At 53.3% G+C, this 15,291-nt stretch overlaps 1 protein-coding gene across 2 annotated transcripts in view; it reads right to left on the bottom strand.

Moving 5' to 3' along the window:
- The window catches only part of PRKCB (protein kinase C beta), a 273,228-nt gene that overhangs the window by 37,295 nt on the left and 220,642 nt on the right, over positions 1-15,291 (bottom strand). For both annotated transcript variants that reach the window (XM_087815849.1, XM_087815848.1), the window contains exons 11-12: positions 1,615-1,706; positions 2-64 (exon numbers count right to left, since the gene is read on the bottom strand). In XM_087815849.1, coding sequence (XP_087671975.1) covers positions 2-64; positions 1,615-1,706 — 155 coding nt within the window. The remainder of the gene's footprint in view (position 1; positions 65-1,614; positions 1,707-15,291) is intronic.

Raw genomic sequence — 15,291 nt, 5'->3', positions numbered from 1 at the left:
CCGGTAAATGATGCCCTTGCTCTGCAGAAAGAACAGGCCGATGGCGATTTCTGCAGCGTAAAACCTGAAATGAAAAAAAGCCATGGAGAAATCCAGGACACCATGAGCGTGGCGACTCTCAGAAGTCAACCCAACAGTGGCCTGGGCGGAGGGCATCAGTGCCCGCCACGGATGGGCAGCCACCCCTCTCACAGAACCGAGGCTGGGCGTGGATGGGCGAGCAGGGTTGAGAGGCGGCCTTGAGGACAAGCTGGGGGAGCAGAGGTTCAGCAGCTGCCTAGTAGGGAGGAGGCCATGGGATATGAGGGACTAGATGGAGCACAACCGTCTCAGGATACACAAGTTGAAATACCTTGATCGTAACAGCGACCATCTGTGGACGGCTGGCCATCTATCTAGCACCATTTTGGGTTAATATCAGATTTAACCTTAATTACAATCTGATGAGGTGGGTTCTACTACTACATCCCTGCTCCTTAAGTGAGGAAATTGAGGCTCGGTGACATGAAATAACAAGCTATACAACTAATAAATGACATGGTCAGGAGGGGAGAGCTCATACTGAGGGCCCAGAAGGAGGTTCAGAGAGAATTGGAAAGCCCGTTATAGCACAAGGGCTGGGCAGGGCTGTGGGCACTCTGGTGTGTGTGTGTGTGTGTGTGTGTGTGTGTGTGAGAGAGAGAGAGAAAAGGGGGGGAGATAATAGGAGTAAAGCCTGTAGTCCATTGACTGTTAGAAGCTAAAGAAGAGAAACGACCCTGTGGTCAAATCAGAATTGTGCCAAGATATATGAATGACAGGATCTGGAAGCAGGAGAAGGCAACCCTACGAGGATATAGTGATCACAACCCTGGCGGGTGGGAGGGCGGGGCAGGGCTGAGCTGAAGGGAAGCCTCTGGAAGGACAAGCCGGGGCCATAGGTGAGCCCAGGGGGCTTCCTGAAGGGCAATAAGATCTGAGCAAACACCCCAGGCAAGCTTATCACCCATCATCCTCGGACTTTCGGGGTCCTGCTCACCAGCAGCAGGGAGGGACCCGATGACACTGTGTCCCTAAAGGAGAGACAGCTGCCTCGTAGACTGAGGGGACAGAACTCAGCAGGGAAACACATTTCCAAACACTGGGACTTGGTCTCCCCACCCAGGAGCCACAGGCACAGCCTCGCTGAACCCCGGTCCTTCATCCCCGGGACTGGGGGCGTGCAGGGGACGGGACAGTGGTGTAGGACAGAACAGGAGCAAAGGTTTGGGTCAGAATTCTGGCTCTCCCTCACACGACCTCTGTGACCTTGAGCAAGTTTCAAAAAACTGTTTGGGCCGAGTGCATAGTGAGCTCTCAATAAATATTGACAAATGAACAAAACTCACAAGAAAATTCCCCAAGGAAGCGACAGGCTTTCCGCAGGAGTCAGGAGCGAGGTGCAGAAACAGCGGTGGCTGCCACCGTCCAGCTCCCAACGGTGTCCCGAGAGAGCAGCACCCACTTCGGCAAGTGCCCTTACCTTCTCACGAAGGTGCCGCCAAAATGGTCCAAATCCCTCTCCAGCTGCACATCCGAAGGAAAGACAACCCACCCCGTGTCCCAAGGGAAACGCGCAGCGAAGTTCTCACTTACACGGCGTGAGGCTCCTTAAAGCGGCCGACCTGCTGGATGTGGTACATGAGGTCCCCGCCGTTCACGTACTCCATCACGAAGTACAGGCGGTCCTGGGGGAAGCAAACGCAGCGTCAGCACCGTCGCCCGGGCTCCAGGGGACAGCAGGGGACGGCTGGGCCTTGTGGCCGCACCGCCGAGGCTCTGGGGCCGCCTCTAGCTGCCGGGCCCACTGTGTCCCCGCGGGCAGGGCCTGTGCCCCTGGAAGCGTGCCAGCGAGTACAGGTGGTGCGTGAACCTTCTTTTTAATGAATAACTCTCAGTTCATCGTGCAGTGGGCAGAGTGGAGGGGTCACTGGGGCGTAAAAGGGGACATCCGTAATACTTTCAACAATGAAGGCAAATCTGAAAAACCTTTAAGTTTATATTCATTTCTACTAAAACATACAATGAGCACAAGTCTTGGGACTTAATGGATATTATTACTTAGGATGAAGCTAATTTTAGTAAAAAGTGGAAAATATTAAGTAAATCTTATTACAGTTAATAGGTGGCCTACTGACGCCCCCCATGATTTTCACATCCTGTGCAGTCCCTTCCCTCAAGGAGCAGGCCTGACTTGGTAACCACTGGGAGAGAGTGAAACTGACAGTGCCTGGCCTCCACGACTGGGTCATAAAAGACCCGAGTTTCCACTCTGCTCTCCCTTAAATCACTTGCTCCGGGGGAAGCCGGCGGCCACGCCGTGGGTCACTGGAGCAGCACTACGAAAAGGGACATTTGGCGGAGAACCGAGGCCTCCTGCCGACAGCCAGCACCACCTCCCGGCCCCGCACGTGAGCCGCCTTAGAAACAGATCCTCCAGCCCCGGTCAGACCTTCAGATGATCGCAACCCCAGCTGGAGACTACAATTTTTCAAAATTAAATGTATTGAGGTGCATTGGTTAGTAACATCATGTAAGTGGCGGTGAGCAATTCCACAGCATCTGTGGCTGCTCGGTGTAGTTTCCTTCCGTCATCACACGTTTCACCCCTTTACCCTCCCATCCCTCCCCCGCCTCCCTCCCCCGCGGGCAGCGACTGTACTGTCGTCTGTGTCTCTGCGTCTGTCTTTTCCTTCATTTGCTGCTTCCTTTGTTATGCTCCACGAGTGAAACCATAGGGTTCTTGCCCTTTCCTGCCTGACGTGTTTCACTGAGCGTGATAAACACCTAAACATAGGACCTGAAACAATAAAATACATGGAAGAAAACACAGGTACTAAACTTATGGACCTTGGTCTCACAGAGAACTTTATGAATTGAACCCCAAAGCCAAGGAAAGTAAAAGCAAAGGTAAATGAATGGGGCTACATTACACTAGAAATCTTCTTCACAAAAGAAACAAACAAAAAGGCAGCCAACCAGATGGGAGAAGATACCTGCAAGCAATACCTCCAATAAGGAGCTAATATCCAAAATGTATGAAGAACCCATACGACTCAACAATAACAAAAAAACAAGCAATCCAATTTAAAATGTGCAGAGGCCCTAAACAGACACTTTCCCCAAGAAGACACATAGCTTTCATTCGAGACGCCAAAGCCAGGACCACGCAGGGAAGCCACCCGAGCCCCAGCCAAGGAAACTGTGAGATAATAAATGCTTGCTGTTGTTTTAAGGCACTGAATTTTCAGGTGCTTGGTAATAAATAACAGTGACTATGGGGGAAAATGATGATTAAAGTTTGAAAAATAGTGGCCTAGAAGGGCATATCCAGAAGGAAAAGAATTTGGGCCAGAAGAAAAAATCTATCCCCCATGCAGGGAAATTATTTTTCAAGGGAGGTGCAAACTCCTTCAAGTCACTGCGCCCAGCTCAGCTGCGTAAGCCCCATTCCTGTGCACGACCAGCACATAGTAGGTGCCCAGGGGGTGGTGCCAAAGAGACTATCTGGAACCCAGCTCTGCTCCTGGGTGTAAGCCATCAAACACCTGGGTCTCCTTATCTGGGAAACGGAGATAACTGAGCAACTATTGTTGCCGGAGCCAAAGAGAGGTGAGTGTTATGTGCTTGGGCAGCACCTGCGCGAGATCTGCCGCCTCACCTTCCACCTAAGGGTGTCTGCTGAGCGAGGAATGGCCCCACACTCCTCTATGGTCACGTCGCTCCTCTATGTTACATGATCAGCTTAATACAAAGTGAAGGGAAGGGGTGGAAACGATCAGAGTGCTCTACCGAGTACTGGTGGTACTCTGTGAAATGTACGCTTAGTTTATACGTATGTGTCAGGACGGCTGGGTCGCAGTGTAGAAGGTTTGCTGTCAGGGTTGCAAAGTTATTGTGCCGGGCGGCAGGGGGTGGAGAAGCGTGGGGCGGGGCAGTTTCCAGCTCTGAAATCAATACGGGATTGGAAGCGCCTTCCCGCCCTCACCAGCACCTGTAAGGGGACTCACGTCCACCTGCGCCCAGAGGACGAAGCTGACCCTCGGCAAGTATCTAACGTGATGTTGGCCACGTAAGAAATGTTTATCCCACCATTTAAAAAGCCTCCTTACAGTGCACGGAACTCCATCTTATATACGACAGTCATGAGCATCTGTTAAGTGTGTACTGAGTGTCTAATAATCAGCGACGGCAATCAGGAACTAAAGCTACCGCCGTGGGAGCACTTGCTGCGTGACCGAGCTAAGTGCTTTATGTATTTGGTCTTGCTTCTGTTTCTGAACTGAACATGACCAGTATTCCCCTCTCCCATCCCCCGCCCCCTTACTTTTAAATCTCACCCAGGGATATGTTTGTTTTTTATTTTACAGAGAGAGGGAGGGAGAGAGAGGGCGAAACATCGATGTGAGAGAGAAACATGGATTGGCTGCCTCCTGTACGAGCCCCGACTGGGGACTGAACCCACAACCTAGGTCTGCGCCCTGCCTGGGAATCGAACCTGCAGCCTTTCAGTGTATGGACGATGCTCCAACCAACGGAGCCCCCCAGCCAGGGCCCATTCTCCCCTTTTCAAAGAGACGAATGTAGAAGCTCAGAAAAAGTATATAACCTGCCAGTGGCCACTCAGCCGTTAAGTTGCAGCTTCAGGACCTGAACCCAGGCAGATGGGTGCCAGAGTCTGTACTTGCAGCCTCAGCAGGTGCCTCCTGCGCGAGGTTCTGAGCTAGACCTGCACACGCATGGCATGTCCTCGCCCGGAGGGCACCCAGGCCCGGGGGAGAGAAGGCGCAGGGGAGCTGGCAGGTCGCAGGGGGGGCGCACAGAGTAATCAATCATTTCCGAAACGTCGAAGGACCTTCTCAGACAACGCTCCTTGCCCTCTCAGCATCTCCAATGAGAGGCAGACTTACCGCTCCTGCTCCCAGCGTCCACGGCACGTGAGACTTGCTGAAAGGTCCCATACACGCCAGTGGTGGAGTGGACACCGTCAGCCAGAACTGCTGATGCCCAGATCTGGTTTTTGGGTGTGTGGGGGGGAGAGGGTTGACAGAAAATAAGCCTTAAAATAGCATCTGTCTTTGCTGCATGTTGGAAGAACCAAAACACTTGCTTTTAAAAATTATTTTTAAAACTAGCAGATGGCATCGGCCACGGAGAAAGAAGTGAGGGAGAGGCTTCACTGCTTGCTTTCTGCTGGAAGAATTCATCTTGCCCCGAAACTCCTTAGTCAGAACCCCAGCCTCGGGGGGCAGGGGGCTCCACGAGGGGCTGCCACGCTCTGTGGTCCTTTCTCCCACTAAGCGGAGGCCGGAAGCCCGGAGACCCACCCTCTCGGGACTTCACTGCGTCTGGCTTTGGCCCACCAGGGCTCCAGCTATTAAACTTTACGGCTGGCACCTTGCTGTCCTTTCATTTTCTGAACAAATGCTTAATGGTGCCCACTCTGTGCCAGGCGCCATCCACTGCCAGGCACGCTCCTGTGAGTAATCGGGCGTCCGGAGCGAGGGATTCCCCAGACGAGCCGGGAGGCCAGACACAGTTCCCAGCAGCAACCTCTCCCCAAATGGCCGGGAAATCATCTCGGTCGGGCTACGGATGTACATGTCGCCGCCTTTGTAGTTTTGTGTTTATTTTAATGTGTATTGTTAAAAATAGAACGAGCCCCGAGTCCCCTGGCTCTATGGTCATTACTGTGGGGAGGGAGGGTAGGAGGCGTGGAGTGACAGGGGAGGCGGGAGGAAGGCGGGCCGGGGGCAGAGGGCGGGGCAGGCTGGCGGGGCCCCCTCCGCACCACTTGTCTCCCACACTCGCTTCAAGGTCTTCGACAAAAATCTACTCATTTTAAAATATTTTTATTAACTTGCTTTTTAAGAAGAAACTAAAACGCAATTATTTAAAAGTTTTAAAGCTTCATATCAAAGTCACAAATGGAAATTCGTTGTTTCTGTAAAAAGCAAACACAGGTCTGGAGCCTCCCAACTCTATGCTATGACCTGGCCTTGGTACATGGGCCCCCGAGACGAGTTATTTTTACCACAAATGCCATTTGCCCGCGACCCACCAAGTGCGTCACCCACTCAAGAGTAAGGAGCGCCAAAGTCTGCAAACACTGCCTCGGCCACCCTGAGCCCATATGGGGAAGTGAGTGCTCTACCCTCACACGGGGATCTGTTTCTACTGGTTTTAGGGAGGGAAAGGGAGAGAGACGTTGATGAGAGAGAAGCATCGACTGGCTGCCTCCCGCACACGCCCCAACCAGGGATCAACCTGGGGCCTCGGCGTGAGCCCGGAGCGGGAATCAGCCTGCGGCCCCAGTGTTCGGGCCGCTCCAGCCAACTGGCCGCTCGGCCCCGGAGAGGAGTGAATCTTAGAAATTCACTGAGCGTTTGTGCAAGTCGTGCATTAGGTGTCAAAGGGGAAAAGTGGTAAGTACAATACAGGCTCTGCCTTCAGATTCAGTTAAAACAAAAAGAAGACAAACTCAAGCCGTCATCTAAAATAAAATGTGACCAAAGACATTCCATGAGAGGCGCAGAGAGGGAGCTCGGGGGCTCTGCCAACGAGCGGCCCCGCCTCCGAGCCTTGCCGGCCGTCCCTCCACGGCCCCAACACGCGGCAGCTCCCACGCCTGCTCTGAAGCCATCTCCAGGTCGCCACAGATCTTCCGTGTAGTCACGTGCAGCGGGTTTGCCACGGGGCCTATCTGCTGTACCACACGAGAGCCAAAAGGTATTTCCAGAGCAGACACGCAAGGCCCAGCTTGGCGCTCTCCCGCCTCTCAGTTTCCCAAAGAGGACTTGTCACAATTCAGGACTTCAGCCCTCCTCTCTCCGGGCTGACGCACCTTGACTCGTGCCTTTCCGCTCTTTCTGCCGAGCCCCGGGGGCTCCAGCTGGCTCCAGGACGTTCCTACGTGGGTGTCCACTGCCAGGCGCGGGTCAGCGCTCGAAGGCAGGCTCCCAGCTTCCTCTTCAGACTAGCTGGTCCGCTGGCTCCCAGAGGGTCTCTCCCCGGTTGTCATCGTTACTCATTACACACAGCCCTCGTCTCCTAAGCATGAAGCCACTTTGGCTCATGTCCAATCTCCTTTCTCCGTTCTCTCTCACATTCAATCAGTAAGTAAATAAAATTAGACACGCGTCTGTCACTGCATCATGCGAAGGGCTGGGTAGAATTTCATGGATTTGGAGCGTGAGTATGAGGATGACTTGATTTAAAACACTGACTGGGTGGCATGTGCAGAATTCACCTGGGCGGCCCAGGACGGGGCAGAGAGTTCAGAGAGCTAAGCATTTCCCCCCAAGACAGCTGATAGAAGGACGTCACATCACACTCATGGAACTGCCGGGGGGACAACAGCCATGGACAGAGAAAATCAACACCGTGGGCCACTGGAAGAGCTCGCGCCATGCACTAAGGTGGGTGGCAGAAAGTGTTTGCCTATTTAATTAATGATCTTTAATGATCTTCCCTGTGGGTTAGTGAATTAATTCTGCATGTGAGCTGTTCCTCTTATCGCTCAGATCCAGCTGCTTCTCTCGAAAAGCTGTGCAGCGCTGTGGCTAATGTGAGCTAGTCCTGGGTTCAAGTCCCAGGTACATGCTCACCCACCCTGAGAACTTCCTCACGTGCTTAACTCCCCTGCCTGCCCGAAGCGGGCAACGGCAGCTTCTCCCGGATGAAGCCGTCAAACCCGCGCAGACTCAGGGCCTTGCAGGACGCGGTCACACAACTCTTCTCTCCTCTGTATTCCACAGCCTTGCTATCACTCTCAGATCCAGTAATGAGGCTCCTCTGACTTCTCCCAGCCTTCAGAGCCTTGCCCTCCCACACGGAGAGCAAAGTTCTCATGGGCTGCAACCATCTCTCTCCTTTCGATCACTGAACAAAAATGCAAAGGCCACCAACAAGAAGGCAGAGAGCCAGGCTGTGTCCATTCTGACCCACCCAGATTTATATGCCTTGGCTGCATTCTTGGGCCTTTCTTGCACCCGAGATCCCCACCCGAGATCCCCGAATGGCTGTAGCTGCCTACAGCCCTGACAGGGCGAAGCTCTCGCCAGCTGCCCTCCCTTCCACTCCGCACTGAGAACCGTGCTGGCACCGCTAGAGCTGGCCGTGTCCCGCTCCAACTCAGGTTCCTTGGACTCAGGATGACGTCTCCCCTCCACCCCCCCCCCCCCAATATGAGGACCAGTTTTTCTTCCCCTGTAGATACAAGCCCTTCTGAAAGGTTCCTACCAAGTCAGTAGTAGCCAACTGCCAGCTGACCATGCAGGAATAAAACATCCGACCTGCACACACCCAGCAGGTTCTCTGTCCTGTGGGTATGGACTGGAACCCGGGGGCTGGTGGATCGGCAAAGTGCATGGACTGGGAAAGTCGAGTCACCCTGACCAGGGAGAAACACAGACAAGTAGGAAGAAACAGGGATCTGTTCCTGAAGCTCTGAAGTGGCAGATTCTAGTTCCTCTCGAGGCTCCGGTACATCCCTGCCTTTGGGTGGGTTCCTTCCAACAAAATCCTTTTTTGACATAAGAAAGTTTGGAGGAAGGGGTGTTCTGTTTCTTGCAACCAACCATCACTGGCTGAGACTACTCCCCGTATGTCAGACCCCATCCCTGGGGGCTGCTGCCGACCCAGAGCCGGCCCTGAGACGCCGGGACTCCCGGGACACCCTTGGTGCTCAGCAGTCCTGGCATCAGGGGCCCACTCTCCGCGCTCAGCCCTCTCACCCCCTCCCTGTCCCCTGCTGCGTTCTCGGCTGATGTCCCTCCCAGGATGCCTTGCAACTGGGTTCTTGCTGGGCCACCACAGCAAAGCTGAGAAGAAACTTCTGTCCTTCAATGACTCATAAAATCTAATTCTATTTTTTTAAAAAAGAAGTGCATATGTTCAATGGAAAAGAAAACATTTAAAATAGACGTTTGCTAAGGAGACTTAACCGCCTGTGCCCACTGGCAGTTGGGAAACTGCATGAATGTGCTGCCTGACAACGGCCCTGGGCAAACACAATCCCCGCATGCACGGAGCCCTCCGCCCAGCCGGGCAGCCGAAAGCAGCGCCTCCTGCTTCTCCCGCACTTTGCACACCGTCTTTTTCAGTCCCGCTTACTGTGCCCACTTTAAAGATGGTGAGACCTATACTCAGAGCTCTTGGTGATCACGGACCCAGGTTTACTCGGAGCTACTAGGTGATCACGGACCCAGGTTTACTCAGAGCTACTAGGTGATCACAGACCCAGGTTTACTCAGAGCTACTAGGTGATCACGGACCCAGGTTTACTCGGAGCTACTAGGTGATCACGGACCCAGGTTTACTCGGAGCTACTAGGTGATCACGGACCCAGGTTTACTCAGAGCTACTAGGTGATCACGGACCCAGGTTTACTCGGAGCTACTAGGTGATCACGGACCCAGGTTTACTCGGAGCTACTAGGTGATCACGGACCCAGGTTTACTCAGAGCTACTAGGTGATCACGGACCCAGGTTTACTCGGAGCTACTAGGTGATCACGGACCCAGGTTTACTCGGAGCTACTAGGTGATCACGGACCCAGGTTTACTCGGAGCTACTAGGTGATCACGGACCCAGGTTTACTCAGAGCTACTAGGTGATCACTAGGTGATCACGGACCCAGGTTTACTAGGAGCTACTAGGTGACCACAGACCCAGGTTTACTCAGAGCTACTAGGTGATCACAGACCCAGGTTTACTAGGAGCTACTAGGTGATCATGGACCCAGGTTTACTAGGAGCTACTAGGTGACCACGGACCCAGGTTTACTAGGAGCTACTAGGTGATCACGGACCCAGGTTTACTAGGAGCTACTAGGTGACCACGGACCCAGGTTTACTAGGAGCTACTAGGTGACCACAGACTCAGGTTTACTCAGAGCTACTAGGTGATCACAGACCCAGGTTTAGGTAACTGAGATGCTCACGCTTATCTCTTTGTGCTTCTAGAACAATCCGCTAAACCCCATCACCCAAGACCAGTCCACCTAGAGCAAGTTTCAGAAAATTCAAGCCCCATGATGGCTTTTGCATCTATCTGGGGATTAACGTTTGCCATCTGTGGCCCATTCAACACTTTGTAAACGGATTCGTTAGAGACGCTTCTGAAAACGAGATGGTCCCCCACGGCCTCCCTCAGTCAAGTCGACGTTCTGATTGGCCTGTCTCCTGGTTCTTTCTCATGTGCACACTCAGTTTTAACACATTTAGAATAATCCCTTAAATAGAATTTATCTCCTACATTTTCTGTTAAAATTGTCTAAGAACATATCTGATGTAACGACTTTCCTACGCAAGGTTCTAGGAATTAGATTTGCATGATTTGAAGAATGACAAAAGGTGTTTCGTATATCGGCAGGTTCTTTTCTCCCTTTTATCTATTTTGACCACCTTAAGCATTTTTTTATCCTATTAAGGATCTTTTATCTTCAAATTCTAAATCTCCGGCAAGACAAACACATCAAATTTGCAACACTGTACCAGATTTGTCATTTTTTAAAGGTAGCTGATTCATAAAGAAATTCTGGGCCACAAAAAACAAGCTGACAACCCCCTCGGGCTGCAGTGGCCTCCTCGCCGCCCCTCACCCGCCTGGCGTGTCCTGCCTGGGCACCTACCCTCGGGCTTCCTGCCGCAGGGAGCACTTTGCCCCCAGGCACTCACAGGCCCGCCCCTCACTTGCTCTGGTCTCTGCTCAAACGTCATCCTTACCAGAGAGACCGTCCCTGGTCATCCTATCAAAGAGCATCTCTGTCCCATCCAGCCATCTCTACCTGGTTTATCTTTCGTTGCCATTGTTGTCTATTAAGTCCCCCGTTAGAACAGGGACGTCCCTTTGGTTCACTGCTCTACCCTCACAGTGATGCAGCTGCGTCCTGACACATTTATGTCAACAAATAAACATTGTCGACGGAGTCAATCAGCGTCAGCGCCCTGGATATCCGGACTTTCAGGGACACTGGCTTTAGAGGCGCTGCCTGTTTGAGCCCAGGCTGCCTCCTCCTGAGCACCAATTGGGGGTGCAGGGGATATGCAACCCAAGGTGGTAAGCATGAGCCAGGTGACCCCCTTGGGGGACCTTCCCCCAAAACGAGTGTCGCCTTCCTGCTCACCTGAGCTGCGCCAACAATGGTTTTCTCACATACATGCAGGCCTCCCTACATTGTAAAATCCTAGATCTTCCCACACTGCTGCGTCCTCGTGGGTAAGCAGGTGTCTCCTTCACAGTGGAAGGAACCCTGAGGGACGTTAGGACGCCTGACCGTTAGGACACCTGCTCAGTGCTCGTGTGACCTGAGCCAGTTCGTCTCTGAGGGTCCGCTTCCTTCATGTGGAAATGTGAGCAGCAGTTGCTCATAGTCTTCTGGTAACAATTAGATGTGATCGTGGGAGTGAAAATGTCTAAACTAGAAAGGAATCGGAGTTACGGCGGGGGCAGAGTGGCAGGTGTCCTAGAGTCTTGCAGAACCAACCCAGGGCCACCACTACCGTGTGACGGGGCAGGAGGTCCGACCTTCTCTGAACACCAGAGGCGGTGGGAGAGACACAGTGCCCGCCCAGCGGAGGCGCCGGGAGGGTGACGCGGGAGGGGCCCTGTGGAGAGCGGAGCAGTGCTGACGGCTGCCGCTGGCGGGGTTCTCACCGTCACCGTGGAGGCCATTTGGTGGCAGCTCAGGGCACAGCACTGGAAAAGCTTGGGCTCAGTGTTCAGTGGGCCTGCGGCCCTGGGCTGTTTAGGGAAAACCACCTGACATCCCAGATCTTCAATCCTTCTTCCTGCAAAGTGGACGACGAATAGTCCCCGCTGTGGCAATATTTTTGGGGAGCCTAGAAAGAAGCCGAGTTTCTGAAGGCACAGGATGGAGGACACTCAGATGGGAAGTCAGTTCTAGTCAGGGGCTGGGAAGCTGAGGGATGGAGCACCAGGTGCGTTTGCTGGCAGGTGGGAGATGGCAAGGCTCCTTAGGGCTCAGGCCCCTGCTGAGCCTGGACGGGGGGGCTGGGGATCCCGCCCTCGGGGGTCGGGGGAGTGGAAATTGCATGATTCACACTCAAAGCACTCAGAAATAGAGGTCAATGTAAAGCCCCTCGGAGCCTGGCTGCCTGAGTTCAAATGCTGGCCCTGAAGTACCAGCTGTGCGGCCTCTGGCCCCAGGGTCCTCATCTGTGAAATTAGAATGTGACAGGACCCATGCAGGGGCTGCTATGTGGCTTATGACCCGTAGCCCCCTGCCTCACAAGTAGCAGCCAGTATGAGGTCTCCAAAATCAGTTTAACTCACACAGAATGAAAATAGATGTGCTTAGCCAAAAGAAAACCCAACTAAATGAAAAGTTTTAATTGGTGCCTTTCACTCAATGAGCATCTGCCACTGAGTGTGGGTGACACGGGAGGGCGTGGGCTCTTCCCTCGCAGCCTCGCCCTCGTAGGAGCGCCTCCCGAGGCCGCGCAATTCTAACATAAAGTCACATCTTTCCCCACAGCACGGCCCCTGGAGACAGGGTGGCTACTTGATCCCACCCTCCAGAGAAAGCCATGTGTCCCCTCCTGCCGCGGCTAGACCCGGAGACCCTGCGTCGGCCCCAGGTGGGCTCTGTCCGGGCAAGACCAGCATCCGCTACACTCTCGCGCTCTGGGCTGTCTGGGCCCCTGAGCTCTTCCCCGGGGGGGACCCGGCACCACACACCTTCCCCACGAGCCTGGGCCCTGCTCTCTCCCTCCAGGAGGCGAGCTGACACATGGGCGAGTGAGGCAGTGTGACAGCCAGGGGTAATTTCAAATTCAATCTATCATTTTTAAAACAGTAAATTACAAACGACGATATTGAATGTCAACAAATATTCATCACAGATGACTAATTTCTCCGCGTCTCAACACATGCAGCTGAAACCGCAAACCGCTCCACATGCCCAGCCTCGCCACGGGAACGAGACCTCCCTCTAGACTATGCGCCAGACTGAGGCTGTCTTTGTCTGCGGATGCTGGAGGCAGCGTGGGGGCCACCGGTGAGAAAGGGAAGACTGGGGAAGGGGGGTCTAGGGCCCTGAGTCCAGTCTAGTCCTGCCGCAGCCCCACTGAACTCCTCCAGGCCTTGCTTCCCCAGGCCTGGAAGACAGAGGACGCCCTCCCCATCTCTGCCAGGTCCCAGGCGCCCCGGATTACTGCCCTCTTATGCTTTTCTTTGCATTGACTCTTACTCAAAAATTTTACTTTAAAAGCGAACTTTCGCCACCTTTGGAGCATAATACTGAACCGATTCATGGAAACTGTTAACAAACAGGAACGAATCCAGCATTTACCCTGCCCTTCCTCTATGAGCCGTACCCCCGGGCGCCAGGCACTAGGTGACGAACCTCGTGCTTTTTTATTAAAGGACTCGAACTAATAAATGACAAGGGAGTGTTAGCATTAGGGTATCAACTTCTCAAACCCTTAATGAATGAATGGACCTAGGCCCCGAGCAGCAGCGGTTGCCAACATCACAAAGCGGGGAAGCCAGGCAGCATCTGCCTGCAGAGGAGAGGACACCCTCCGCCTGCGCGTGGGGGAGCCCACCCCTGGGCTAGGGGTAACCAGGCTGAAAAGGCTCTGGGTCCACACCCCAGATCGTCAGCCGATAGAACAGCAAATCATAGACAAGACGGAAGGGATGGAGAGAGATCACTATGTTGAAAGACTTACAAAACACATCAAATTTCTACAAGTAGGACAGATTAAACCATGGTTTAATACCATGATACATGGTTCTATACATGATAAAACGGCAAAGGCACGAAGGGAAGCCAGCTGCCCCTGGGGGAGGACTGCGACGCGAGCGGAGAACCTTCTCGACCTGGGTAGCAACATAAGGAACTTAACCTTCTATTCCATGTAGTTTTCTGTATTTGATTTATAATATTTCAAAATTAAAAGACTTATAATGCTGTTGTAAATGGAAGAAATCTGAGGGGAAAAATGTAAAAGCAAAACAGTGACGTAGGAACCGCTGTTTGCCACAGCCCAGGGCCTACAGCCGGGGACCCTGTCAAAAAGCCGAGGGTCAGGAGGTGCGGCGAACAGGGGAGCACAAAATAGGAACTTTCTCCTTGAGGTTCTCAGAAAAGCTTCCAGGGAACTCAAAAGGGGCGCGTGACTGAAAATCCACCTGATTCACCTTTGCACTGCCCAGGACCACCCTGCACAGCGGTGCCAACCCATGGCTGGCAAACACAATTCCAGCTCTGAGTCCTGGCGGCGGGGAGTGGAGGGCGCTCCTGCAGACCAAGTGCTGCATTATGCGCTGCTCATGTGTAATCTCACATCTTCTCACAACAACCTCAGATAGGGCTGCTATCGTCACAGTCATTTTACAGGTAAAAGACAAGTACAGCCCCAAGAGGTGTGCAATTTGCCCAAGGTCACTTAGCCAGTAAGTGACAGAGGCAGATTTGAGCCCAGGTCTCGGAGAAGAGCATTTAGAATCGAACAGGAGCTGAGGTCCAGCTCTGTGCCTCTCACCAGGGCAGTTCTGTGCCTGGTGTGTGGTCTGCACTGAGAAATCCTCCCCAGACCCCGTTCTGGGGCTTCGAGGCTGGATGTGTTCAACCTCCGTTAGCACAGCACAGGAGTAGGTGATGTTGGAGAAGAGAGGAAGTCCCCATCTTTAAATTAGATGTCACATCTCACATAGGGTTGGGCTCTAAAATTAGCACATGGGGTAAGAGCTGGATGGAGTCAAGGTCATCGTGAAAACTCCCTGAAAGCATCTTTAGGTCACAGGGCCACCGGCTCTCAGGAGCCCCAAAGGCAGGAATTAACTCTGTCCCTCTTTGTAGTAGGGGCTCTGGCCTCCCCTCCTTCGGTATGTAAAAGGGGACATGGCTCAGGGTTCTTTAAGGGCGTCTCTTGCTCTCACAGAGCTGGAGTCACAGTCAAGAGCAGACAGTGCACCAACGTCCCCTCTTGGGAGCCACAGCTCTGAGCTCACGAGCTCCTGCCCAGGACACTGCGCCCCACCCTGGGAGTCCTTGGAGGGCCGTGTTCTCAGGAAACCCCTCCTCCCAGGAGGTCCATGCAACTGAGGAAGGTACTGGAGCATCTAGGCTAAGGGTCTGGAGGGCTGTCTACCACCTAAAGGCACAGCGTGGGGACCTCTGCCCTCAGTCCCACCTGCTGTTACATCCCATATTGTCAGGCCAAAAGTCCTGTGTTTCTGTCCCCATGTCACCTCTTGCTGTCAGTGAAAGGCCCTGCTCTGTCGGCTATAAAAGCAATTGTC

Source organism: Miniopterus natalensis, chromosome 3 (assembly GCF_054644295.1).
Source record: "Miniopterus natalensis isolate mMinNat1 chromosome 3, mMinNat1.hap1, whole genome shotgun sequence".
Classification (NCBI taxonomy): Eukaryota; Metazoa; Chordata; class Mammalia; order Chiroptera; family Miniopteridae; genus Miniopterus; species Miniopterus natalensis.
The sequence above is the reverse complement of the archived record's forward strand: the minus strand, read 5'-3'. Positions and strand labels throughout refer to the sequence as shown.